The sequence below is a fragment of the Chlorocebus sabaeus genome, chromosome 20, assembly GCF_047675955.1.
Source record: "Chlorocebus sabaeus isolate Y175 chromosome 20, mChlSab1.0.hap1, whole genome shotgun sequence".
In the NCBI taxonomy this organism is placed as follows: Eukaryota; Metazoa; Chordata; class Mammalia; order Primates; family Cercopithecidae; genus Chlorocebus; species Chlorocebus sabaeus.
The window spans coordinates 8636382-8648650 of NC_132923.1; the positions used below are offsets into that span (position 1 = coordinate 8636382).

At 42.7% G+C, this 12269-nt stretch overlaps 1 protein-coding gene across 2 annotated transcripts in view; it reads left to right on the forward strand.

Annotated features, from left to right (window-relative positions):
- Nucleotides 1–1933, forward strand: part of KCNN3 (potassium calcium-activated channel subfamily N member 3) — a 163428-nt gene extending 161495 nt beyond the window's left edge. For both annotated transcript variants that reach the window (XM_007976953.3, XM_037997866.2), the window contains one exon: nt 1619–1933. In XM_007976953.3, the coding sequence (XP_007975144.1) occupies nt 1619–1915 (297 nt within the window). In that variant the 3' untranslated portion in view covers nt 1916–1933. The remainder of the gene's footprint in view (nt 1–1618) is intronic.
- The last annotated feature ends 10336 nt before the right edge of the window (nt 1934–12269 follow it).

Below are 12269 nucleotides of genomic sequence, written 5' to 3' on the forward strand. Positions count from 1 at the left end.
GGGGCCACGACCCAGAGGCTTGGACTCTTGAGTCCAGAGCTCATCAGGGTACCCCTGTGGTCAAATGAAATGGGTGATTTTTGCACATTCCGGGAAGAATGTGCGCCTCAAAGAGGTTCTGTCATGTTGATTAGTAAAGGGAGTACTTTCACTTCTAAAGTCGCCCTGTCCTCCAAGGGCCTCCACAACACGGTGTCCTGCTGTGGCCACAGCGGAGCTCATGGGGGCAGGGCCATCCCCATGCCACCTCGTGACCTTTCCTTATGCTGCCCCAGTGATTTCCTCGTGGGGCCTGGAGTCTGCTGGGGAGGCCTCACTGCATTTTACATCCCTGCTCCCCTTCATTCTTCTCTAGCTTCTCACATCTTCTTTTACTCCTCTTTTTTCCTCTCACCTTACTTGCTGCTGCTTTGGTCCCTGGGGCATAAATCGTTTCCACGTCTTCCTAGAGTAACCTGAAATTTCAGGTGAAATAGGACTGGGGTTTCACCGGCAGATCACCAGAAACCCAAAGAGCCACAGTACCTCAGGGATGACCAGGTGACCACTGGCCTGGCCCTCTGCATTGCCGCCCTAGGAGCCTCACTCCCTGACACGTGGGAGGCTGAAGACGCCCATGAATCTTGTTCCCAAGTCTGATGTACACAGCCAAGATGGCATTTGCTAATTTGCGGGGAGAAAAATATCTGTTGCATAGACTGAGACTCTGCAGACCAACAAGGGGGCCACGAGATGTTGGGGAAGGAGCACTGGTAATCGGTCGGCACCCCTGGAACACAGAGAGTCAGTGCTGAGTGCAGGAGGGGTACTGGGGAGCTCTGCGGGGAGCACCCTCAGGACCCCTGCCAAGGAGTGAGAGAAGCAGGATCGGTCAGAGGGAGAGTTTGAACTGGGATACAGTCAACAAAGACCTCAGCCCTTCAGAGTGGCCTTTCAGGGATGTCCCACCCTGAGGCATTGTGGATCAGACAGGGGAAGGGCCACACCTTAGCAAGGCAGCCCCTTTGGCTAAGCACTGTGCTTGAGAGTTAATTCACTTTACTGCCTGGCTGCTGTGTTAAAATAGAGGTTGGGAGATGTGCAATAACTCCTAACTGTGTATAGTTATTATTAACTCCAATTGTATAAGGCAGTCGAGATTGAGAGAGGCCAGGCGCCTGGCAGAGGGCACACTGTTAGTGAGCCGCAGATGTGTACTTGAGCCCTGGCCTACTAATTATACACCCACTGCACTGTCCATTCCCCACCAGTGTCTTCTCTGGAATCATTAGATGCCAGCAGCCACGTGAGCTGAGAGGTTGTGGCCCTGTGACAACAAGAGGCAATTTAGAGACTCACTTTATTTAAGAAAAAAAGGGGCCACTTTTTTCCCTCTCGGTGCATATTTTCTAATAAAATGCTGTCATTAATACTCATTATTTTTGTAATAAGAAAACGCAAATGTGCACACTTCAGCCTTCCTGTCCCCAGGAAAGAAGCCTGTGTCCTTCCTTGACCAGATCAACTGGTGTGGAAGTGGCTCCTGTCATACTGTGGAGGGCATTTCATTTCTCCCATTGCAGATTCCTCTGTGATGACCTGTCATCTCCCTGTCTCTCGCTTCTCTCTCTCCACACAGATGCAGAATGTCATGTATGACTTAATCACGGAACTCAATGACCGGAGCGAAGACCTGGAGAAGCAGATTGGCAGCCTGGAGTCGAAGCTGGAGCATCTCACCGCCAGCTTCAACTCCCTGCCTCTGCTCATCGCCGACACCCTGCGCCAGCAGCAGCAGCAGCTCCTGTCTGCCATCATGGAGGCCCGGGGTGTCAGCGTGGCAGTGGGCACCACCCACACCCCAATCTCCGATAGCCCCATTGGGGTCAGCTCCACCTCCTTCCCGACCCCATACACAAGTTCAAGCAGTTGCTAAATAAATCTCCCCACTCCAGAAGCATTACCCATAGGTCTTAAGATGCAAACCAACTCTCTCCTGGTCGCTTTGCCATCAAGGAACATTCAGACCAGGGAACGGAAAGAAGAGAGACCGAGCTAATTAACTAACTCATGTTCATTCAGCGTGCTTGGTCCGACATGCCTTGAAACCAGAAATCTAATCTCTGTTTAGGTGCCTCTACTTGGGAGCGGGAAGAGGAGATGACAGGAAGCGACGCCTCTGGCAGGGCCCTTGCTGCAGAGTTGGTGGAGAACAGAAATCCACGCTCAATCTCAGGTCTTCACGCGGGGGGTGGGGGTCAGATGCACTGAAGTAGCCAACAGTGAAGCCAGTCCAGAAGAGGGGTCCCCTGGGAGAGGGGGTCGTGTCAGGCTTGGGGGATGGGCTCTTCGCCATGGGGGTCTTTGAACACACCTCTCTCCTTTCCTTTTGTCTACGGAAGCCTCTGGGTGACAAAAGTAAAAGAGAGCTGCCCACAACTTGCCAAAACAGATATACCCAAATCAGACTGAGGGAAAAAAAAAAAAAAAAAAAAAAAAAAAAGACACAGACAAATAAAAAGCCAGATATTCCACTCAATATTAATACCCACATAAACCTGTGTATTTGCAAACGTGTACATGTACACACATACACATCCCACATTCGGTTCAGGTCCTTTCTTATTTGAGCTTAATCCAAATAAAAAAGGACTTGACACCTTACCCTACACACAATAGGCACCCCTTACATGTGTGTTGAGTTGGTTTGAATCTGAACATGGGGTGCTTTCAGTTCAGGTAGTTAGCTAGTTCTGGCCACATTCTGAGTCTCACTGAAGATGTGGGTCCCTTCAGACATAATGCACATTGATTTGTCCTGGATATGCACCTTGCTTGATTTGAAATGGATGCCAAGCCAAAATTGTTGGCATTCAGGAGGGATAAGCAAGCTTCTAAAAATAACAGCATCTGCAGAGTTTTCTTCTTCCATCCAAACAAGCTGTGTTTTGATGGACCACAATGACTAGGTGTATGTCTGTATGTGTGGAGGGAGAGGACAAGAAATTGTGCGTGTGTGTGCAGACATGCACAAACAGGAGCAACCCCATAACACCTTAGTGAATAGAAGTATGGTTTGGGGATTTGCTGAGCTGTATTTATCCAGCAACAGGTTTCCAGCCCCAGTTGTTAGAAGTGCAAAAGGGCCAAGTGCCTCACTTGTGAGCCTCTGAGCTAGGAGGAGAAGTGATGAAGAGTGGCCCATGTGGTCCCTTCTACCTGACCTTAAGTCATCTCAAAATGAAATATTGTGAGAATGAAGGGAACCCTTAGGGAACCTTATGGGTAAGGTAAGAGGACACGGATTTGTCAGTAGACTGTTCCTACTGTGCCATGTTAATCTTGGTGCGAAAAACTATTCCAATACATCTCAAACTCCAAGAGACTTCAGAAACATCAAGATTTAGTGTAGCGAGAGGCACTGAAAAATGTTTTCAATGCTCCATAATCTGACCACATGTAACATTTGTGATGTGAAAACCATCACTTTCTCATTCTGAGGTCTTTGGTTTCTGCCTATGGGAAATTGAATGGCACTGTATGGACTATTTCATCTGTTGAACGTAAAACAAAAGAGTGGTTTTTTTGCTTGTGGTTGTCATCTTGGGTTTACCTTTGTAAGAAGACATCATCACCATTCTGAAGGCAGTGGCTTGGCATGGAGATTTTTCTTCTGTAGCACTGGGCCTGTTCTTCTAAGGACAGCACAAGGTAGACAACTGTCGAGCCAAGGCCACTCTTTCAGGAAGATCTAGTCTGTTGCTCACCTTCTTCTTCCGTCTCTTGCTATTGCTGCTGCTCCTTTGATGGTTTGTAGTCTTAATGGCTTGCCTTGATAATTCCTTTGAACACTTTCATTAGTTGTTTTGCATACCAGAGATGCCACACCTGCTGTTGGCTTATTTTTTTACTTGTTCTTTTAACTGTTGATTATCTGAACGTTTCCCCTCCTCGTTTTATGTCCCAAGAATGGTGCTCTTGTTTTCAGTGACAGTTCAGCTGAACATATAGGCAGATGTGTAAACAGATGAAATAACCATGCAGTTTCCTTATGGCATTAGTTCCATTTCACAAAGTGAAGACCACTGGTGGGCTGATCTGAGTGTGCCAATCCTGATTATTTAAACCTGCAGCCTTCAACTAGTGATTCCTATTCACCGTTTTTATTCTGCTGTAACCCTGTGATATGTGTGTGGGGGGGTGTGAGTGTGGGTGTGTGCACATATAGAGATTTAGTCTTAATTTCAACCAGATGACATGCAAGATTCCACTGCCATTCTTCCTGGCCAAAAGTGTGTATCGACTGTGATTTATTCATTGTGGTCTGCAAATAATTCTTCTTTAACCCATCATTGATGCTCTCACTTAGCTAAACCCTAAAGACCAAACTAGCAACACTAGTCAAGGGAGTGATTGGAGTTATTGCTGGTAGCAGTGGCCACTGGCATCCTAGAAACACATGGACATTTGTAGCATGAATTGACCTATTGGTAGTGCAATAGCTATACATGATTTTTATTCTTGGCAAAAGAATACTTACGCTTCCAAAAAAAAGTGATCGAACCTGCACATTGATCCTGTAACAGCAAATGGAAGGCTATTTCTCTGTATTAGCATTTCAGCTTTATGTGGGAAAGTTACCTGTTCTCCTGCAAGTACAATCAACCCTTGATGACTTAAGTATTAATTATTCTGGGTGTAGCTCACCCAAGTTTTCTTCCTACATCTTTTGGCTAATTCCACCACACCTCAGCATCACAGTCAGATGGGAAAAGGGGCAGGTGGATTCTCATGTCATGCCTTCTGGTACCTTATTTTCACATTTTGTGGTGGAGGAGATTTAATTATCTGCTCAAGAACTGGGTATACATAGCCAGGTGCGGTGGCTCACGCCTGTAATCCCAGGACTTTGGGCAAGGTGAGAGGATCACCTGAGGTCAGGAGTTCAAGACCAGCCTGGCCAACATAGCAAAAACCCATCTCTACTAAAAATACAAAAATTAGCTGAGTGTGGTGGTGGGCACCTGTAGTCCCAGCTACTTGGGAGGCTGTGGCAGGAGAATCACTTGAACCCCGGAGAAGGAGGTTGCAGTGAGCCGAGATCGTGCCATTGCACTCCAGCCTGGGTGACTGAGCAAGACTCCATCTCGAAAAAAAAAAATCAGCTATATGTAAAAACTATTAATTATGGTAACCTCAATCCAATACTGTACCGATCAAGATCTGCCCACTCCTAGAGGACTGACCCAATGGCAGATCCCCTACTATAATCTTTCTGACAACTCAGTGACAGGTAAAATCACTCGAATATTCCCTAAAATATCTAGACACTTGAATTAGAAATATGGAGCCACCCCCACCCCCGCCATTGCTTAAGCCATATTATAGCTTCATGTACTGTAAAGTCAGGGATGTACTGTGATACTTTAAGACCACTAATCTCAGTGGAATTTCAGGACATAGCATTAGTTGGTAAATTACACCAGACTAGGGGCTCACTCCTCCTTAGATTGAAGTCCAAATAAAAGTCTTCACCTTTGGATCAAAGGCCACATATATATGATCATCATAATAAATTGTCATAAAGTGTCTACAAACTGCTCTTGCCATCTTCCTAATACGTAACTTCATGATATCATGTCTCTAGAAGTGCTTAATACAATCCAAAAGAACAAGAGGGGGAAGGCCCTGAGTCACCACTGACTGACCTCAGCAGGGGCCAGTGGTAGAACAACAATCTTGTGAATTAGGAGACATAGAAAATGCACGCGAAAGTAAATTCCAAGCGCTGAGCATGTACGAGCTATTTTTATTATTAAAAGCCAAGAAGGAAGAGCATTGAAGAAATAATGATTTTAATATATTGGGGGATTGCCCCCTTAAATTTTTATAATTTCTTTATGAATAAACAATCATGGAAAAGAAGAAACCTAGTCATACAAAATCAGAATAAATAAAAATCTAAGACTGGATCCACATCTTTGGCCAATTCATATAAGCACCTCATACATCAATTTCTCTGTACTTAAAACGAAGAGAATAGTTAATATTCTTAAGTACAAAGTATTCAATACAGAGCAAATGAAATCACCTTTGTCATCAACAGCCACCCAGACTGATTGTGTCTAGTTCACACCTCGATGTTACGTTTGAATGCAATCAATTGTTACCAAAAAGTAATTAGTGCATATTAAATAGTGGTAAAATCAGCAGGGAGAAATATGGGATTAGCACATAGTTCCAGAACCTTCCTTCTCCTCCAGAGTGCAACTCAACAAACAGTACACTCCAAATTAAGAATCAGTGTTTCATCCCAGGACAAACGGTGTTGCTCCCATCACAGTATCACAACTGAGATACTGTGAAGTCATTGCACTACCAGTAGGTTACTACTACTTTTAAGTTACTGTTTTTAAATCCTAAAATATGTTCCCAGTTTTCTACATTCATTCTTCTTCCCCGAGAGTTGCTAGAAGCAGATGAAGGATCCCTATTGACTCTGCAGGGCTTGATTTCAGTACCTTAGACAGCTATCTGGTGACTTCCCGGTAGGCACGAACAGCCCCTTCTCTCCCCTTGCAGTCAGTGGGCTTGATGACGCCCCAGACAGCATCCTTTTCTTCTCTACTGCCGCCAAAATCAACATTAGGGAAATGGGATCATTAACACCACTGAGAAAGAAGTTTACAGGGATAGCAGTAGTAACTGTGTGCTTGTGGTAGTAGAAAGCTTGTGTCAGGCTGCATGAATAGAAATTAACGTTAAACTCCTGTTAAACAAGTAATATGTAGATTTTTATTGAAACAGACCACAGCTTATTAAAAAGTACTCAGCGCAATGGTATACACATATATACAGATAGAAGAAATATAACTGTGATCTTTTTGTCTTACGCCATTACTGGAAACACCCAAACATGAACTGGAGTTCCCTCTGAACAAAACCATTGTCAAATCTTCAACAAATGACCTCCAAATCTAGGTGCCAAGTGCCCTGTGACAGTTGTTTACACACCTGAAAAATGTATCCTGGAAGCTGTAATCTTGGGCCTGGGCTATGTGTTGAAACAAGCAAAAGAGATATCGTGACCAACCAAACTGGTGGAGGAAAAGCACAAAATTCAACACCAACCTGCAGTTAGGATCCCAAAGAGATGCTGACATTTATAGCCAAAAAGAAAAAGTACAAATATATATCTGAATCGGATTGAAGCAGCCAACGTCCAGCTTCACACAAGAAGGACAAGGAATAAACAACATTCTCTAGCTGTGTCATATTGTCTCAATTTTTGAATCTGAACCAAGACTGATCCACCTTCATCAGATACGTTTTTTAATGGCGCAACAACTCAATTTTGGTCCCAGACTCTCCATTCTGCACTGGCCACGAGAACAACAAAAGAGAATGACAGGATGTTAATGGAGGAAACATTTTCATGGCAAGCTCAGAAACTGAAGTGTTTATATTCAGAATCAGATGAGCTTTAATATGAATTTGCATCTTGCCTCTGTACTGCTTGCTATTTTTTAATGATAGGAGAAAGCATAACAGTTTATTTTAAATATGAAATATATTGATATATTATAAAATATATTGTAACTTTCAATTAACATTTTGTATCAAACTAGTGTTTAGCAGGTCGACTGTCAGCCTGCTCTCCCAATGACTGTTTCTGAGTACACATCACTGTTAGTGATTGCCAGGCACCCAGATCAAGTGTCCTCCTACCACAACCTACTGAACTGCCATATTCTAATTCTCCAAGGCCTGAGTATTAGAGACAAAAGAACATTATTCCAAGTGTAGAAGAATAATTCTACCCTAAATTCTATCAAGCCATTTCAGAAGAGATTTTAAAAGCCATCACTCCTTTAGTAGCTGTGCAAAGCCAGTTTAATAAAAGTGCAGGCTCTTTCTATATAAATTCAAAAGCCTCATTACATAAATTATATAAGTCTTAAACTCAGCCAACCAGTTTTCCTTTGACAATGTCAGAATTGGGCATAAGGAAGAGTCCTGTTTTCCTGTAACTGAAAATACTCAAAATCCTAGGCATTCCAAGTTTCTCTATGTACGTGAAACCGGGGTTGGGTTTCCAAACTACTTTACAAGGCGCAACAAGAGTCCAGCGTGCAGATGTGCTTTTCTAAATTGGCAATACCCTTGAGGGAGCAAGGTTCCCACACGTTTGTCAAGGACATGGAGCCCAGCTCCTAAGGGAATGATGGGAGGAGCCGGCAGGACATGAACAGCCAGAGCCAGCAAAGAGCTGGGCTGCCTTTTCTGCTAGCTTCCTCTAGCTGGGAGGAAATAAAGAGTTCCTGTTGAGATATTGTCCTTTATAGCAAAATTAAGAAACTCATGGAATCCACACCCCTGTTTAATAGAGCAGCTGAGACATATATGTAGAAGTTCTCAGTTCCGTCCTTCGCATGGCTAAGGCACTACTTCTAGATGAAAACAGGGTGTGTTTGGTTACAGAATAAAGGTTTTCTAGAATCAGTGAGCCTCTTCTCACCTAGGACCCTCACTTGCTGTTGTTGCTTTGGTGCAATATTGTTCAGGTGCAAACCAGGTTGCATCGGGGCAGATTTAACTGAGTGTATGTGTCTCTTCCCTTCCCAAGTCCTGGAAATTCACATAGATTTACAGATAGTGCAAAACAACAAGTTTTCTCCTGGGAAAAGGCTGGAATCCCTCAAATTTCAATTTATGTGAACTTAAAGGTATATAAGTCTTGGGGCTCAATGACATTAGGTATTCATGCTGTTTGAAAGAGAAATGTCTAAATGCCCATTTGCAGTCTGTTTATGTAGCTGAGCCCTAACTTGTACACAAGTTTTCTTTTTATGGAGCTAAATTTTCTCAGTGCCTGTATTACTCATCAGTTATATGTTAGGCTGAGCTCCACTAAAGCCATCTGAACTCCAGGCACCTGTTTTTATTAGGTTACTTACTCACGGGATAATGGAAATTGGCTTATTTTCAATTTCACAATTGACTGATTAATGTATTGGTGGTAATTGATTTATTTCTTAACTTTTTTGCTACTAAATGATTTTTTCTTTTTTAAATTTTTAAAAATTATTATTATTATTATTTTGAGATGGAGTCTCACTCTGTTGCCTAGGCTGGAGTGCAGTGACGTGATCTCAGCTCACTGCAAGCTCTGCCTTCCGGGTTCACACCATTCTCCTGCCTCAGCCTCCCGAGTAGCTGGGACTACAGGTGCCCGCCACCACACCTGGCTAATTTTTTTGTATTTTTAGTAGAGACAAGGTTTCACCATGTTAGCTAGGATGGTCTTGATCTCCTGACCTTGTGATCCACCTGCCCAGGCCTCTCAAAGTGAGCCACCGCGCCGGGCCCACTAAGTGCTTTTTTTCTTTTGGTTTTTCCTTCTAACACTGCTCAGACTAAGACTTACTTTTATGAAGAGCAAATATATTCTGACCTTTCCCCTCAAAGTTGTATTCCATCTAGAATCAAGGAAACAAATGCAAATTCATCATTTGGGGAAAGTAGACCTCTTGACAGCAATTCAAGTCCATGGCTACATGCTAACCCTTGCTGCTCAAAGCGTGGTCCACAGACTGGCAGCGTTAGCATCATCTGTAAGCTTGTTAGAAATGCAGAATCTCAGGCCCCACACCAAACCTTCATCAGAACTGGCCTTTTAACAAATCCCCAGGTGACCTGTATGCACTGGAAATATTGATAAGCACTGGCCTCACCTCCCCGTAGTGATAACCAACCTTATTAATAATTAGATAATGAAACTATTTCTTCCTTGAGTCTCATTTACAGAATTATTTGACCATGTGAAGGTCCTGAATGATCATAAGGATTAAAAAAATGCATCTTAAAATTCCACTTGAGGTTATATAACTTGGATGGTCTACATCAAACATAATAAAGTCAATAAGAGATAGTCTTTTTCCAGTCTTCATATCCTTGAGCCACCTCAAAGCCCCCATTTTTAAGTTTTAGCCTTTTTTTTTTTTTTTTTTGCCTAGGCTAGCAGGGACATCAGAATATCAGGTGGAACCTCAGGGCAGGTCCTCTGGAAGGTTACAGGGGTCTCTGCTTAGCATAGTACAGAAATTGTTGTGTTTCTTGATGCTTGTGTTCTTCCCTTGAGGAACTCAGCATCTCGCCAGTGAGAACTCTTCTCCCCTAGAGGAAACTAGCAAGATAAGTTAGTTTAACCATCTAGAAACATTGCTAATCTCCTTTAAAGCCAATTCTCTTATTCATTGCACCAACAAGAAACACTCCAAGGTGGGCAAGGAAAGATGTGAATTCCGATATTGGCGCCATAACTTGATATGTACCCAGAAACAGTTATGTTCTAAATTAATGGCTTTAACCTGTTCATTGTAAAAAGTGCCTTGGACTTCAATCTAAAGAGGTCAGTATAAATATGTATGTGTGTGTGTGACGTGTATGTAGGCAAATATTTACAGATTTATACATACATAGGTACACACACATATACCCGCACATTCATATATAATATATACATACATATATAAATGCTTCATAATATTATCATATTGCTATTCACAGCTCCATTTCTTTTGTCTGGTCCTATGTTTATTTGTTTAGTGAGACCTTTACATAGAGAGGTTCTATTCGCAACATGGATGTATTTTTTGTTTGTTTTTTACTTTTTATTAAAAAGGTAAAGGATATTAAAAAAAAAAAAAAAAAGTCAAGTGCCTGAAGGTTTTGAATGGAGTTATGGTAAACTTTCTCAGGTCACCAAAGAGGAAACTGATTTTTCCTTTGGAAAACATTTTTCTGTTTCAGTGACTTTGTTTTCCCTTGGTGGTAATGCATAAATAAGAGTGGTTACAGTGATTTTGTAAGTTTTATTTCAATCCATTTCTGTGGTTCCCATAAGTCAACAGCTAAAAATTTGTTCAGTCTAGTATCCAGTTTTCTCCACACATCAGCATCAGAAGGGCCCGGTCTTCACATGCTCTGCGTGGTTTTGTTCGCATTGTTACTGTGTTCCTTACTAAGGAAAGGCAAATGAAATTACAGGGGCTGGAGCTTAGACCAGCTCCAAATATGGCTTCCTTTTAGTAACATACATGGAAGGTGGACTAGTGGGAAGTCTCTCTCCCTGAATCAGGTGGGAACCTGTGTCTTAGAAGGTGGAGGAGTCCAGTGAACTCTCCACAGCTCCATGGGCCCTGCCTGTCTACAGTTATGCCTGTATGAGTCAGCCTTTCTCTACCTTAGCCAAAGGTCTTCTCTTTCTATGGTATAACAGCTTGTAATGAACCAACTTACTCTGGTTAGAAGTCCCTAGAGCTCCAGGAAGAGTCGCCAGGTTTCCACTGCTGTGCTCAAAGCTCAAGGACACATTATACTTCTTTAAACCAACTAAAGCTCTCTAGCTCCCTGCCCCCATGGTGACACTTTCATAATAGGCAGGGCCAAGTCAGAGAGGTCATGCCCTGTATACAGTGTCAATCAGAAGAGACACTGCAAAATGTCAGAGGTGACCAGAAAGACAACAGATCTCTCCCGCTGTCCTCACAGCTGCAGGCACATTTGTGGAATTGTGAGTAGGAAGGCTTGGCAGCCAGGGGATGGGAAATGAATTTCTCCAAGTTGAAAACCCTGTACCCTTACTTTCCTTCCCATAAATTTTTCTGTAGTTCTAGGCAAATAATAATAATAATAATAATAATAATAATAATGCAAATTAGGTGCTTTAGAAGGAGTATGTAATATCTGGGACTTTTTCTAAGTTGGTAGACCTAAAAAATGTTTTCAAAAATATATCTAGCTGCATTTCTACTGCTGTCATTCCTTAAAACTCTCCTCCAAAAACTCCATATGAATGAATACATTGACCAACTCAGTGATTACTAAATAATAATACTTTATACTTGTATACAGTAATACTTTTCATCTAAGGACCTCAAATGCCAATATATTAGTCATCGCCCTGTAAGGTGGATGACATATTATTCCCATTATTCCAGTGGGAAAATTGGGCCATAGAAAACTGAGGAGCAAATGACTCATCTACAGGAATTAAATGGAAAAAACAGCCTAGGATTTCTCAGCACACTTTGGGAGTGAATGAAAACTTAGAGGCTTCAATCCTACTGCTGGCCACCATTGGATTTGTCAGATCCAGGATGTATGTTGACCACATGTGTCCAGACCCACCAGGCTTAGAGCATCTGGAATGAGAGTGGTGGACTGGTGTGTGGGTCTGAGGATCTGGATGGGAGACTGCATTTTCTTCTCTGTGCAAAGTATGGGAG